Source organism: Marmota flaviventris, chromosome 10 (genome assembly GCF_047511675.1).
Source record: "Marmota flaviventris isolate mMarFla1 chromosome 10, mMarFla1.hap1, whole genome shotgun sequence".
Classification (NCBI taxonomy): Eukaryota; Metazoa; Chordata; class Mammalia; order Rodentia; family Sciuridae; genus Marmota; species Marmota flaviventris.
Genome location: NC_092507.1, coordinates 121868840 through 121884557, shown reverse-complemented (window position 1 = coordinate 121884557; position 15718 = coordinate 121868840). Strand labels below are relative to the sequence as shown.

Genomic DNA, 15718 nt, shown 5'->3' with positions numbered 1-15718 from the left:
GGATCCTGGCTTTCAGGGTACGTCTTGTACTGGGTGCCTTTCCCAGTGCCTGGCACCTGGTGGGTGCTCTGTAAGGTCTCCTCTTGGTGCCGAGTGGGAGAGTGGGTACAAGGAGGCCCTGGAAGGTCGTTTATTTCTGTAAGAAGGGTCTTAGGCCGAGCATGGGGCAGTGAGAGTTTATTTACTCAGAGAAAGTGCCCCCTCCTCATCTCCTGGGGACCCTTTCTGCTCTGATGAGGGTCCCCAGCAGGTAGGGTCATCAGGGTCGGCATAGTGACTCCTAAGGGGATGATTCTTCTTCCAGCTGCCACTGAAGGAAAACACCTGCAAGAGAAAGGGGAGCTGCATCCGAGGGCAGGGCAGCGGGGGCTTCACTGAGCTGCTCTGAGCGTTTTGCTACAGGTTACGAATGAGCCGGAACAGTCCTGCAGTTCAGGTTGGGGAACCTCCGAACTGGGGTTCCTCCCTTCATCCACATCCCTAGCAGTTCCTTCCCCCAGAAAGTCAGATCCCAGCTTGGGACAGGGCCTTTAGCATTCTTCCTGCCTCCCATTTGCTCCAGGTTGTGTGTGTGTGTGTGGGTGGGGGCAGGCTGGAGACAGGCTGAGGCTAAGGTCTTCTTTACCTGAAGACTTGGCGTAGACCGTCTCTTGGTCTCTGCTCTGGGTGATGCAGGACATATAAAGCTTCCGGTCTTCAACCTTTTCCACTTGGACATTCAGTACAGCCAGAGAGCCCACAGGGATCAAGCTGGGAGAAGAGGCAATATAGCTCACACCCATCTCATCACACCCCCCCCCCTTTTTTTTGGGTGAGATTGAACTCAGGGGCACTCGACCACTGAGTCCCATCCCTAGCCCGATTTTGTATTTTATTTAGAGACAGGTCTTAGTACCTTGCCATTGCTGAGGCTGGCTTTGAACTCGTGATCCTCCTGTCTCAGCCTCCTGAGCCACTGGGATGACAGTCGTGTGCCACTGCCCCCAGCTCATCACCCTTTTTACCCCCTTCTCTTTACCCCATCCTTCCTCAAGGGCTCATAAGTAGCTCTGGGCTCAGGGATGCAGTGTGGCCAGGAGGCAGAGGGATGCTGGTGAGTGGGTTGGGGAAGGACGGTGGCTGGCAGGGCTCCCACCCCCTAGTAGCCAAGGATAGATAGCTACCCCAGAGACAAAACGGGCCGTGCCTTCAGCTAATGCCCCAGGGATTCATACTTACTTTTTAACTTTTTTGTTGTTTAATATCAGCATCCAAACATCATTGCTATGTTTTTTTTTTTAAATCTTTGTTTATTCATTTTTCTGTGGTGCTGAGGGTGGAACTCAGGGCCTCTCACGTGTGACGCAGCGCTCTACTGCTGAGCCCCAGCCCCAGCCCCTCACACTTACTTTTTGAACCTGATGTTGAGATTTAGTGTGAACAGCCCCTCTCCAGCCAGGTAGGCAGTTTTAGAAAAGGTCTCATCCATCATGGCTGCCAGGGACCCTCCGTGAGCAAACCTGGGGAGGGTGTGGGAGCAGGGCTAGGGCTGAGCTGCTGGGCAGACTGCCCCACGGGGCCTCCCCTCCACCCTACATGAACACCCCCTGATGTGTCTCCCTTTCCCAGGGCCCCCAAGCATGGATCTTTAGCCTCAGGCAGCCACCCAGGAGAAGACACAGAGCTGCACCCCATGTGATGAAATCAGCAAAAATCAACTGTTTTTCTCTTGCTTTGCTTCAGCATATGCTGGTAACCACTCACACAATTATTTTAATTTACCAGGAAAAAACTGTTTTTTTTTTTTCTCATATAGTTAATGGAAAACACTTTTTTCTGATTCATTACCTAACTGCTGGCAGCAGTTGCCATAACTTGGAAGGGTACACACATACGAGGAACGAGGAACGGGAAAACCCCTAAACTTTTTGCTTTTTGACTTAGTCTTTGAAGCATGGTCTCGGCCCATGGCCAGCCTTACCGTCATCACAGTCAGGCTGGGCGCGAGCTCTCTCTTCCTTCCTTCCTTCCCTTCCTCCTCCTCCTCCTCCTCCTCCTCCTCCTCCTCCTCTTCCTTTTCTACTCCTCCTCCTGTGTCTCTGTGTCTCTCTTTCTGTCTTCATACAAACCGAGGGGTCCTACATCCCAAGCCCATTTTATTTTTTATTTTGAGACAAGGTCGCCCCAACTTCCTGAGGCTGGCCTGGAACTTGTGATCCCCTGCCTCAGCCTCTCAAGTTGCTGAGATTACAGGCATGTGCCACTGTGCCTGGCTTGGGCCCACATTTTCAATGTGACTTATGACTTATGAAGTGCCAGCAAGATGAACTTCTGAGCAGTGCTGCCCATGGAAAAGGGAGAGCCGCTTCAGAGGGTGATGTAAACATTCACTGATTTCAAGTATGTAAATTTCTCATTCTCCTTTATGCAAGCTGATCTCCATCCCTAAGTTACTTCATTTTTGGTCAAACTGGGTAAAATGAGAGGCATCCAACTTTAGAATGCAAAAACACAAGACAGATTTGAGTTACTGATTTTTGAAAGCTCAGTTGCAGTTCTCCATGGACCCAGACCAGCTGTCCACATTGTGTGACCATGGTCACTCTCCTGCTCCTACCACCTTGGCTTCCAAGGCCCTTGATCCCCCTCCCTCTGCCAGGGCCATGGCATCATACCACCTGGTGGGCTTCTTGCTCCAACATGCTTTTTTTTTTTTTTGTACCAGGGATTGGAACCCAGAAGTGTTATTCTTTTTTTAATTCCACTGAGCCACATTCCCAGCCCTTTATTTTATTTCATTTTTTATTTTGAGACTGGGTCCAGTTAAGTTTCTTAGGGCCTTGCTAAGTTGCTGAGGCTGGCCTTGAACTTATAATCCTCCTACCTCAGTACCCATTGATACTACAGGTGTGCACCTCTCACCTGGCTTTGTTACCTGTTTGATTTTGAGCAAGTCGCTAAATCTCTCTGCGCCTTAGTGTACCCACTATGAATTCTGAATGAAAATAATTTCTATTTCATTGGATTAAATGAGTAAATGTCTGCAAAACCTCATGCACACTTCTAGGGACCCCCTCTCCACCTTACAAATTGCTTAATAGGGGTAAAAAGACTTGGTGTCAAAGAACTCCAGATCCGCTCTTCTCTTCTGGTCCTCACTGACCAGAGAAAGGACCCATTGGCTAGTACTGGTTCTGTGGAGCAGTTCTTGGCCAATGATAACTGCCACCCACTTCTGTTGGCCAGGGACCTGGTGGACACCAATCTCCTCCCTGCACTCCCCTCAATCCACTGACTGGCCTCAGGTGTTGGCTGGCCTCCTCTGTCCCTTTGTTACCTCCACAAGCCCCTAAATAAAAGTCAGCCATGTATCAACCTCTCTCCTGCCTCCTGAGGATTTTCTTCTTCAGAAGGGAGGGGATCCATGTCCCAGGTAGGATTCTAAACTATTCCCCAGAGTCTGCATGCATTAGTTTGGAGAACAGTGTCCCCATGGAGGATACCTTTGGTTTGGCCACGGGGACCAAGGGCTGTGTCTGTATCCATGGCCTGAAGAGGTGCTGATACCTATTTAGCGCTGTGAATTCTGCCCTACCGCTGAGCCCACCTGAGGCCTCAGAACCTTAAAGCAGATCCTACCTACTCCTGTCTCTCTGCAGGAATTCCAGCACCACCAACTGCCTTTGTTGGTTGCCTGGAGCAGGATTAGGGATGAAGAAGGCAGACAACCACAAGCATGAGGCCCAGGGCCAGCTTGATCCTTGTCCAAGTGAATTTCTCCCTAGGCCCATTACAAGTTTGGAGGCAGCAAGGTACAGCGGAGAGAGCTGGAGTCCCAACTCTTGGATTAGAGTCCTGGATCTAACTTTGCTGAACCACCATGGGCCAGTTCCTTTACCTCCGTGTGCCTCAGTTTCCCCAAGTACAAGACATGGGGTTCAATAAGCGATGTCTGATAGCTACATTGTGCTTTATGAGCACACACAGAGGCCCGGCATCATGTCTCTTAGTCACACTGGCAGGTAGATGTTATTGTCTTGGGTTTTGGGTAAGACTAAGACCCCAGAGGTCAGATTGCTTACTTGCTGCAGTAGATCAGGACCAGAAGTCAGGCTACTGATTCCAGATCTTGCCCTCCTCCAAGTGCATCATGTCCTCTCCAAGTGGCCTCTCAGGTCTTTTCTTGCCAGAAAATTCTGAGAACTTGATAAGGGGGCTCTCCCTTACCTTCAGGATGGGGACTGGACCAGATAGCCAAGCATGTCCTTCCTGGCCTTGGAGGATGCCACCCCAGCTCCCTACAGAGAGATGTAGATCCCAGGGCCTGCTAGATCTACCTGATGAGCCAAGGAGGAGGCTCTCAACCTGGCCCTTCCTATGGCCTTACCCGGGAGGCCCCTCCAGGTAGGGGCCTGGTTGGAAAAGACAGACCGACTTCTTCTTGAATGGGTGGAAGAAGATGACATACTCGTAGCCTTGTCCTTCGACTTGGATGCACCTGGTGAAGATGCGCCAGTCACTTTTGTCTGGGGAGAGATGGGCAATGTCACGGCTGGAAAATGAAGGGCATGTGAGGGTCTCGGGGGCGTGGGGCCTGCCTGTCAGGATGTAGGACCCTGGGTTGAGCCATGCCTCTGGTACAGGGTCAAGGACAGAGAACCTTGCTGGGTGCGGTGCTGCACATCTGTCATCCCGACTGCTCCCAAGGGCAAGTCCAAGGCTGACCTGGGCAACTCAGCGACACCCTGTCTCAAACTATAAAACGAAAAGGGCTGGAGATGTAGCTCGGGGGAAAAGAACCCCTGGATTCAATCCCCAGAGCTGAAAATAAATAAAGAAGGACAGAGAAGCAGAGACCCAGGCTCCGCCTTCAGGGAGTCTTCAGTCTGGAGCAGAGATAATCCCTGTCTTCAGAAAGCCTAGGTCTGGGAGGAAAAGCACTCAAGAAGTCTCCTGGCTGAGTGGAAAGACAGGACCTGGGGCTTTTCAGGTCAAGACTGAAAAGACTAAGTGTCGGAAGTTTACCATGTAATTACTCATATAATTCACCTATGATTCATTAAAAATAGCCTACTAAAAAAATAAATTAAAAAAAAAAAGCATAGCTATACTAAACAGTAAAATCAGTGCAAAAAAAAGTCCACCAAAGTTCACATCCTCCTCCCAAGACAACAACTACATCCTTTCTTGGAAATACCACAGTTCTTGAAAAGAAATTATTTTAGTGCCCCTGCTTTTTTATTGGTTTGTGTGGTGTGGGGGTTGAACCCAGCATGCTAGGCAAGAGCCGGACCGCGGAGCTACAACCCCGCCCACAGCCCCTTGCTTTGTGCCATCAGCCCAAGAGCCATCTGCCAGTTGTGTCGCTCACTGGGCGGGGACCGTGTATACAAATGAGATGCATAAGAAAAACAGACAGGCAGACAGACACACATAAGGAAGGGTGAAGGTGGCACTCCATAGCTGGCTCGCTGGTGGAGATGGTGCACTGAGGCCTGCAGATGCAGAGGTGGGGTCCACTGGACTTTCTGGGTTTGGGGAGGAGGGCTTGGGATTAGGCTTGACTGTGAGGGAAGAACACCAGGGAGAAGTTGGGAAGGGCGAGCGCTGAGCTGGCAGTTCTCCAGTGGGGACCCCACCGGAGACTGTTCTCCTCAGATGGGAGGGAGGGAGCCGGAGACCTGAAAGAGTACCCTTCTCATCTGCCTGCTAGGCTGCAGCCGAGGGTGTGGTTAGACAGCAGGTGGAAGGGAGTCTTTGTACACAGGGCAAGGGAGCTGGACGGCCCTCACTGAGGGTCCCAGGCAGGGCCAGTTGACGTGGGTTGGGGTAGGGGTGTGCTCACGGACCCTCCCAGGCCTGGCCTTACCTGAGGCAGCTACCAACCCGGACGGGAGCTTGAGCCCTTGAATGTGGTCTCTGTTGGACTTGAAGGAGGGCAGTTTGACCCAGCCGTCGGACTTGGTCTTCTCCAGAAATTCCTGGTACAGGCTCAGCATGTCTGGACACCAGCTGGCATTGGGGAGGGCATAGTCCTTCAAGTCTGTCTTCACTGGACAAAACCTTGAGACCTGGGCAGGACCAATCAGAGAAGGAGATGATGTCCTGGAGGGTGGCCTCCAGGAAGTCTCATCCTGGTCTGGGGGCTTTTCAAGCTGGAGTGTGGACAAGGGCCCACCTTTCTGGCAGAGGGTTGGGCACTTCAATGAGTGACTGGGCAAGGGACACTACAGAGGGAAACAAGGGAGGGAAAGGAATGGGCGCAGTGGCAGACACCCACAATCCCAGCAACTTGGGTATTTTTGTTTGTTTGTTTCTGTTTTTGAACCCAGGATCTTGCACATGCCAGGCAAGTGCTCTGCCACTGAGCTACACCCCCATCCCCAATCCCAGCGATTTGGGAGGTTGAGGCAGGAGGATCTCGGGTTCAAGGCCAGCCTCAGCAACTTAGTGAAGCTCAAAGCAACTTAGTGAGTCTCTGTCTCAGAATAAAAAATAAAAAGGGCTGAGGATGAGGCTCAGTTGTAAAGCATCCCTGGGTTCAATTCCTGGCACCAAAATACATAAATAAGTAAATAGAAAACAAATGAATAGATAAAACAAAAATAAAAATTACAGCCATGGGCTCAATGTCAATACATTACACTTTTTCTAGAAGCTACGAGTAGTTCTTTGCAGCTGAGAACTGCTAGTATTTGCCCGGCTGTATTAATGGGGAAGCCGAGAAAATATGATTCGGATTGCTTATGAGAGCAAGAGCTGACATACACTGGGGATGTGACATACACTGGTCTCATTCCTTGGGGAGTGAGACCACTGTTGGCGAGGGGACACTTTTATAGCCCCTTTCCCTCCGGGGCTGCTCCAGCTCTGTCCACAGTCCTGGGTGTGCCTAGGCAGAACGGCTCCTTTGAAACATGTACTGGAACCCAAAGACGTGTGGTACCATGGCTGGGGCAGGGACAGTATGTCCATCTGTGGGACAGGGGGTGTCCTCTATAATGTCGCTTGCTCATGTGCCAATTACAAATATGGGCAGTTTCTTGCCAAGACCTCCGTCAGGGCCCCCGCGGAAGAACAATGATCAGCTGGTGACCACACAAGATTCAGACCAGGTGCAAGTGTCCTGGTGGGTTCAGTTTGGGATATGGGCTACATGGCATCCCCAAACATCTTCCTGTTGCCAGAACAAAAAGCTCCCCCCAACACTGCCCATCACCCTGACTGCAAGCCAGAAAAAGGAGATTGAGTGTGTTCCTTCAGCCCGGGGCTCTGGGGAGAAAGGACACCCGTGTAACAGGGCTGGGACTCACCAGGGAGTCAGTGGAGGATCCAAATGCTGCGGCAGGGTCGAGTCTGGGCAGGATACAGGGGGTCCTGAGAAGGGCTCTGTGGTGTCCCAGTCTAGCGGCCACCTGGAAGCTTCTCCTCATCATGGCTGAGAGCCCGACCAGGCGTGCGGCTGACTTTGAGTGGACAGCAAGGGAAGTGGGCCCTGCCCTGTTGCGTCTGGGATGCACACTTGGGCCACCTCCCGCGGCTTCTCCTTTCTGTCGCACGCTTCTTTCAGCAGGGAGCGTCTACTGCAGGATAACAAAATGAGTGGGCCAGGCTGGGCGGGGCTGTTGCAGCAACACGCAGGGCTTGGGGCCTCTCGCTGGTCTCAGAGTCCCGCCCAACGCTTGGGGAGGGGAAGAGCATGAATGGGCAGGAGGACTGGCCCAAGTTCAAAAGGAAAAACTGTTAAAGGAGTAAAATGTACATAAGCAAGCAGTCTGGAGTACAAGGAGCCTTGGAGAGCTGCCCTGCGTTTGTAGAGGAAAAATCTAAGAAAATCTCCAGGCAGATGAGGGAGGCCTGTCCCTTTACGGAGTGTTTGTAGCATGTGTCCCACAAAAGACTGAATGACCTGGAATGATGGGGGGACTCAAAACCAAATCGTAGCCCGCAGACATTCCCTTCTTATAGTCCAGACAAGGCGTGACAGGGAAGTGTCCACTTGCTAGTCCCTGGCAGAGGCCAGGAGTTGGGAGTATGTATATATGAGGGAGGGACTTGAGGGGACAGAAAATAATTTGGAAGGAAGCAGTTTATCAAGAGAACGCCCATACTTTGGGAACCCCAGGGAGGGGGAGAACACAGTGTTGGGTGTGAGGGGCGGGGGCAGGGAGCGGTGGCTTATTTTTTAATTTTTAGTTTTTCAGGTGGACCCAATATCTTCATTTTATTATGTGGTGCTGAGGATCAACCCCAGTGCCTCACGCGTGCCAGGCGAGCGCTCTACCTCTGAGCCACAAGCCCAGCCCATGGTGGCTTTTTTAGAGAAAGATCTGGAAGCTTTGTGTGAGTGGAGAGAAGAGCTCAGCCTATGTCTGCAAAGTCGTGAGCATTTTCCTGTGGCACTGTTTCTTCTATTGAAGAAACCGTTTTAGGCCAATTTTCAATTAAAAGTCAAATGAATGACAGTAGAGGGGGCAGAGAGAGAAGAGGGGAGGGGAGGGGAGGGGAGGGGGGGTAGTAGAGGATAGGAAAGGCAGCAGAACACAACAGACACTAGTATGGCAATATGTAAATCAATGGATGTGTAACTGATGTAATTCTGCAATCTGTATATGGGGTAAAAATGGGAGCTCATAACCCACTTGAATCAAAGTGTGAAATATGATATGTCAAGAACTGTGTAATGTTTTGAACAACCAACAATAAAAAATTAAAAAAAAAAAAGTCCCAGTTTTTAATTCACTGAAGTAAAGTGGGTTCTAAAGATCAGAACTGTGCAGAGGTGGAACTGTTGGGTAGATGTGAGACACAAGGGCAAGGCGGGGAAAGCATGTGCCAAACAGCACGGTATTCTCAGGGGATAACATCTCCAGATAAGAAGAAGACATCCTGGCCAGTGGCCCCCTCCTGTAATCCCAGCGGCTTGGGAGGCTGAGGCAGGAGGATCACAGGGAATATGAATGGGCAGGAGGACTGGCCTGAGCAATTTAGCAAAGCCCTGTCTCAAAGAGCTGGGGATATGACTCAGTGGTTGAGTGTCCCTGGGTTCATCCCTGGAACCAAAAAGAAAAAAAAAAAAAAAAAGGAAGACCTATGCCCTGATCAGAGACTGACCAGAGTCCAATAGCCATAAAATCTATAAAAACAGTTTCCAGTTTAAAAACAGTTGGCCTGGGCCAAGATCAAAAGTTGCCTTTAGGTCCTCAGCACGTCGTTTTGATCTTATTGTAATTGCAGATTTATCCCAGCCACCGCGGGGGTTTCTCTTGTGTACTTTTAGGTAAAAATGTGAGGAGTGGGATTTAGAAGTCTGATGCACTCCAACTGTCAATCTAGAGCTAGGAGGTGGTGCTTGGACAAAGTTCTCCAAAAGAAGTTTCCCTTAGCTCCCAGAAAACTAGGAAATAAAGAAAGGTATTGTTGAGCCACGCACAGGGGTGCACACCTGTGATCCCAGTGAGTCAGCGGTTTAGCCAGGCCCTAAGGACTTACGGACACCGTGTCCTAAGATGAAACATGAACAAAAGGGCAAGAAATGTGACTCAGAGGTCAAGCACTCCTGGGTTCAATCCCCGGTACCAAAAAAGAAGAGAAAGAAATGAACTGTTGACCTCTTTCATGAGACCATATTCCTCTCTTATTCAATAAAGTTTGCTGTCCTTTTGTTACAGTTCATGTCTTGCTTGAAATCTCTCATGAGAAAGTAAGAGCTGAGGATTTCCAGTTAACAGAATGCTGCTGCTGCTGCTGCTGCTGCTATGATGATGATAGAATTATTATGATATTTTGGCAGCCTCTCAAAGATCAAACCGACTCAATGTGGAAAGTTAAAGGATTTGTCTTGTTAGTGAACCAGGCCCATGATGCCTGCTACACTGTCTGCCAATCACCGAGACAACTCAGTTTTGCAAAGAGAAAGAGTTTCATTGGCAAGGGAGCTGAGCTGGGAGGGGGAGATCCAAATCTCAATCCAACTCCCAGAGGCTGGCGTTTGGGGAAACTGATGTGATAAAGAAGCAGGGTGACTTAAGGCATGGGGAAGTGATTGGAGTCATCCAGGGCCTGTTCCTTGTTCTTCATGAAATGCACCTTCAGAGAATGGTGGTGTCAGCATGGTCAGAGGTGGGGTTGTCTGCCTCCTGAGGTCAAAAGATCACTCATCAGACAGGCCCAAGTGAAGAGTCGGTGCTTTTGACAAAAATGGCCTTCAAGTTCCTGAAAAGGAGCCTGGGCAACCATTATCATCATTATATCTCACCCATCGGAGGTAGTGTCTACGGTAAAGCTAGTGGGAGACTAACAGCATAGCTCAGCTCTGTGACCTCCAGCCAACTGAGGGGGGCTGGGCTCAGGGAGAAGTAAGACAGTAGGAAGTGTTGTCCTGTAAACGAGGCTAGGCCAGCTGCGCTCCTTGGCTGGTCATTATCAAGGTTAGGAGTCTGTGTTCTCAGAGTCTTAGAGACTGAAGTCTTATTCTTTTGATGGCTACATTCCTGAGAGTGGCTCTCAAGTCCTTGACAGATGCTTCTGAGCCACGAAAGATACATATTTGCAATTGTATCTTCTTTTGTACCTTCTTTTGGTAAATGCACAGTAAATGGCTGGTGGATTATGGAGCAAGTGCTGGATTTTAGTGTGGCCCTCTCCTCTGTATTTGGCTGAATATGAACATTTTCCTTTATCTGCTACAAAGGTTTGAATTCCTCAAACTGGAGGAACCAGTTTTTTATTTTTTTGGCTGATTCAGGCTCTGGGTCTAAGCAAAGATATTTTAATCAGTTGCTTACATTTGAAAACAGGCAGTTTCATACAAAGCAGAAGGTCAAGGCTCTCTCCAGACAAGTGGAAAGATCTGGCAACCGTGTGTCTTCTGCAGCAGTTGGCTGGAGATGGTCCCTGGGTCTTGGCCTTGCCCCAGCCTCCCCTGGTACTGGGTATCCCTTGTCCCTTGGCTTGCCTCTTTGTTTGGTCCTTGATTTGGGCTTGAGGGGGACACAGGAGAGAAAAGAAGCATCTTAGAAAGGGGGGATGGAGTGGGGCTGGGGATATAGCTCAGCTGGTAGAGCGCTTGTATGCACAAGGCCTTGGGTTCAATCCCCAGCACCACACACACACACACACACACAAAAAAAAAAAAAAAAAAAAAAAAAAAAAGAAAAAGAAAGGAAGAAAAAAGAAAGTCACTCCATGGTAAAGTGCCCCTGAGTTCAATCCCTAGTTAAAAAAAAAAAAAGTGGATGGGCTGAAGAGGACTTGGAGGCAAGGGGTTCCTTAGATTGCTGGAGCTGATGGTGGCCTCAGGAGAAAGGGCTGTCTTCCCACAAAGAGCCAGCAAGTGGACCTGGGGAAGGAAGTCACCGTCTCATGGAGATGGCTGTCACCAGGCTGGCAGGTTTTCCCTGCAGGGTGTACACTCCAGGGGAATCCGAATCTCCTTTTGCTGAAGTAGGGGAGTCACAGCCTCCCACTTCAGTTTCAGAGTTTTTGGTTAAATCGACTTTCAGGTATCTGCGTCATTATGTAAAGTTTGTCCTCAGTCACGCTACACAGTACAGTTACATTCCCTTTCTTGTTTCACTTTTATCTTCCTTGAGTTGACGGTCACCTTGTTTGGGCCAGCGACGACGCGGTCCAGGGGAGTGCAGGGAAACTGCGGGGCTGACAAGCAGTGGAGACAGCCAGTCCTCCGTTCCCAGCTGAGAGGGGAGAGCGTCCAGGAGGGAGGAAACAAGCGAGGCCCGACTGAGGTCTGTGATGTGGAAGAGCAGATTTAGTGGGAGTGAGGGCATGACAGGTTGGAGGGAATCACAAAGCGCTCTGGGAGAAGCGGCTCTGAACGAGGAGTCTGGAAGGGAATGGAGAGGTTACTCTGTCTGAAGTAATCCAGGCTGAGAAGGACTAGGGTTCTAAAGAAACGGCTCCTTCCCCCCTTTCCAACTCTTTTTTTTTTTTCCTTCTTGTTCTTCACACGTCTTATGGATTCTTTTTGTAGAACAAAGCCCTTTCTAGATGTGGACTGAGAGGTCAGCTATCTAGAGAGGTGGAGGGACACTTAGCTAATGTTTCCATGAGTCTTATTATGCTATAGAACTTGGGTTCCAAGATCCAGATTGTAGAAACTATCAATGGACCTGGAAAGAATTTAAGCACGGACAAGGTTTTTATTAAGGGCTTCTTCTGTTAGAGCGAGAAGAGGCAGCAAACAGGGAACAGAAATCCCAGGCTGAGTCCAGAAAAGTACACGGAGGAATAGCTTTGATGGCATCTATGTGTAGGCAGGGACCTGGCCTCTTGATGTCACCCATGGAGAGGTGGGACCTCAGTTGTACCTGTGTTCTCCATCATGTTTCTTCACGTGTCACTTGTCTCATTACCATCCTAAACCTCAACCTGAAGGTGTGTGTTTTGCTGTGATAATAAGGGACGTGTAACTGTGGAAGATTTCAGTGACCACTCTGCCCAGGCATTCCCCTTCACCACTAGGCATTTACTCTGTCACCTGGGAAAGTCTCTGACGTCTTAGTTTCACATAGTGCAGACCTCGCTCTGTTTGGCCTGAGCTGGCCACATAGTCTCAGGAGCTGAGGTGACCCTCCCAGCCTCCGGTCTCCTGCTGTTCATCTCACACCCATAGCCTTGAGGACGGGTGCACTTTTAACTCCTAGTTTTCTGGTGTGACTGTTAACTCCACAGGACTGAGAGCTGGCAGGGTCCTTATTTCCTTGATCCTAAAGGGTCCTCCTTTTCAAGGGGGTTCCTGACTGCTGTGACAGCAGCAGAAGCTTTGGCCCAGGCCTTTTCCATCTGTAAGAATTCAACTCAGGGAAAGCAAAGAAAACTCAGCTCACAGAGAAGCCTGGGCTCCTTGGAGAAGCAATCACAAATCGTGACGTGGCAGTGCCAGATTCTGATTGAGTTTGTTGCTCTGCCTGGTGCATTTCTAGTGGGCAGCCCTTGGGTAAGTGTTAAGTTTGGGGGATTCTTTCTCTTCTCTTTTTTTGGCACCAGGAATTGAACCCAGAGGTCTTTAACCACTGAACCACCACCCCAGCCCTTTATATTTTATTTAGACAAGGTCTTGCTGAGTTGCTTAGGGCCTCACCAAATTGCTGAGGCTGTCTTTGAACTCATGATCCTCCTGCTTCAGCCTTCTGAGCCGCTGGCATTATAAGCGTGACCAGTGTACCTGACTTGGGGGCTTCTCTTGATGAGACAGGACTTGTACCCAGCTCATCCTGGGCCTAGCCTGACTGGTACTTCATAGGAGACGCAGCAGTGGTGTCTGGGACATGTTTGACAATCTGCTTCAGGGTGGGGGATAAGGTGCTGGTGGTGGTGGTGGTGGGCCCGGATGTAGCATTTGCCACCATGGCCGTTTTCAAATTCCCAATATGGAGTCAGGAACCTTGGCTGTGAGGTTGGGAAGCGATGTGCACAATCAGCTCTTGTCCGTCGTCGAGGGGTCTGGCTCCAGCCGGCCGCTGCAGGAGAGACTTCTTTGGCTTGGAGTGAAGCAACAGGATTAATGGAGGCCTCAGGAGTTTCAGCACATCAGTCCCTCATCCCAGATTTAAACTCACTCTCAGTCCAGTATGTTCTGGGGTTCTATTCCCACAGGAGGCTGACTGTGGAGTAGTAACTAGAGTCCCTAATCTGTCCTCCTTGCTGCCCCTCAAACAAATTCACGGGACATTTTTTTTTTTTTTTTTTGGTCTAAAGGTATTAATCACTAAGGAAAATCATTAGCATTTCCAGATATCTGAGAAAGTCCTCCTCATCTTGGGTGACCCTGGAAGCCCCTCTCAGATCTGGCAGATGGCAGTGGCCCCTCCTGTAGGCTGGCTGACTCCCTGCTGTGACTTGAAGTTTTCAGACTTTGGAGTGGTTTCCCCAGGCTAACCCCTAAATGGCCTTTCTGGATGAAGAATGAACTTCCCAGAAGCCACTGCTGAACTCAGATCCCCTCCTGATGAACATGTGACCCCGTAGGCTCACTCTGAGCCATTTCTGGAGGTCTCCTGGATGGTGCATGACCCTGTCAGTCCACGGCTGATACCCAGACTTCTTCCAAGGCCTGCCTTGCCCTCAGGGGAGTTTGGTCGTGCACCCCCCACCCCATCCTCCTTGCTCAGCCTCCCAAGTAGCTGGGATTCCCGGCATGCACCTCTGTGCCCAGCTCTTGGGGAGCTTAGTTAGTTGGCCTGTTTTTGACGTAAGGGTCTGAGCCAGGTGGGCAGGAGTAGCTCTGCGTAACAGAGGAGGTAGGCACTGGGAACAGGCCACCCTGGCTCCACACCCCTCAGGAGTCTCCATGATGGAAGGCAGGCCCAGTTGCCAGCTCTTCTTCCAGACTTTTATGTGAAACCTTGTAACCTTTAGATGTTGCAACTAATTTATAAAAAACATTGCAAGTCTCTGATTGGGTCTTGTCCTGTGGGCTGATGGTCATGCCACTTGCTACTGAATTCATTCCTGGGCCCTTTCCCTTCCAACACTCTCCTAAGGTACAGAATCTGCTGTTGTCTGTACCAGATCTCAGCTGACACTCCCAGATTAATTATCTTTTCCTGGTTCCCTTTAGGAGGGACCTTCCCAAGACTCGTTTTACACCTGGATGCCCACAGTAGACAATTTGGAAAGGAAAATAGTTTTCATGTTTTGAAATGAATGAATGAATCAGTTGGCTTTAATTACCTCTGGGTTTTGCTCCATCTTGTTTCTGAGTTTTTTGGTCTTTGTTGTGGGTGGGAAGTGATAATGGGAAGCTTAGGGAAGGGCAGAAGCCCAACCTCAGGCAGTCCAGCTGGCTGGAGACCAGTCAAGATCAGAGAAAAGATTGTTTTGACTACACGTGGGGCACAGGGTAGGAGCCAGAAGTGGTTCCTGAACCTCAGTGTTCTGCCCCTGGTCACCGTGGGTGGCAGGGCTGGGTCAAGAGTAACCCAGGGTTGTGGTAGAGGAAGCTTGTGCCTAGGGTGCTAGTGGGTGGCTGAGAAGCAGGTTCTGGCTCCAAGAGGCAGCAGCTGCTGTGGTTACAGGGCAGAGGAAGGGACTCTCAGCAGAGAACAGGCAGGGAACTGTGTAGGGACAGAGGGACCTCAGGCCCTTCCCCTGCACAGCTGAAACTGAATTCCCATCAGTGGAACGCCAAGGGGCAGAGAGGCAGCCCTCGAGGCTCAGAAAGCTGCGACGACAACTCCCACAGTGTGTGTGTGTGTGGGGGGGGTGAGGAGAGCAGTTTTTCCATGGCTGAGTACTGAACACACAGCAGTGCCACTGGGTCTTGGTGCCCCTTCAGCAAAGAATGATGCTGTGGCTTCTTCTCTGGTGCAGTTCCTTGGTTCCAGGGCACCTGGCTTCTTCTGCAGCACCCTGCCAGTCTGAGCTGGCCTGACTCTTTGATGTGGGCTCGATTCCCTGCCCACCTTCAGCAATGGGGGCTCCAGAGTTACTGGAGGCACACACTTAAGCACACACCATGCCCGCCATATTCCACCCTGCGGCCTGCGCACTGGTTTCATTAAAGAGGTTCTTGGCATAAAGTCAGCTAGCGAGATCGAAATAAAACACACAGACTCAGTTACCTTTTTCTATGACCAGGTCTGAGACGGCTCCCCCTCTGGTTCCCACCTCGAACCACCCGGTAGGGCAGCAAGGATTACTCAGGGCTAGCAGGAGAGAGAGAGAGCGAGCACGCCAGGGAGTAGCCTTTTATTGGGGAACAAGAAATTCAGGGGAG

At 50.3% G+C, this 15718-nt stretch overlaps 1 protein-coding gene across 1 annotated transcript; it reads right to left on the bottom strand.

Moving 5' to 3' along the window:
- Window positions 1–160: 160 nt before the first annotated feature.
- On the bottom strand, window positions 161–7523 carry Them5 (thioesterase superfamily member 5). Its single transcript, XM_027953779.3, has 6 exons — window positions 7293–7523; window positions 5849–6050; window positions 4367–4505; window positions 1389–1499; window positions 626–750; window positions 161–324 (listed from the first exon to the last, which is right to left on the bottom strand). The coding sequence occupies exons 1-6, from the start codon at window positions 7413–7415 to the stop codon at window positions 281–283; spliced, it is 744 nt and encodes a 247-aa protein (XP_027809580.2). The 5' UTR covers window positions 7416–7523; the 3' UTR covers window positions 161–280.
- Window positions 7524–15718: the final 8195 nt, after the last annotated feature.

Bases quoted from the DNA above. Each gene is read 5' to 3' on its own strand.
- Them5 (XM_027953779.3), bottom strand. From the start codon at position 7,415: ATGATGAGGAGAAGCTTCCAGGTGGCCGCTAGACTGGGACACCACAGA. The intron at 6,051-7,292 runs GTGAGTCCCAGC...GGTCCTGCCCAG, and splicing joins GATCCTCCACTGACTCCCTG to GTCTCAAGGTTTTGTCCAGT. The intron at 325-625 runs GTAAAGAAGACC...TTTCTCTTGCAG, and splicing joins GGTCTACGCCAAGTCTTCAG to GTGTTTTCCTTCAGTGGCAG.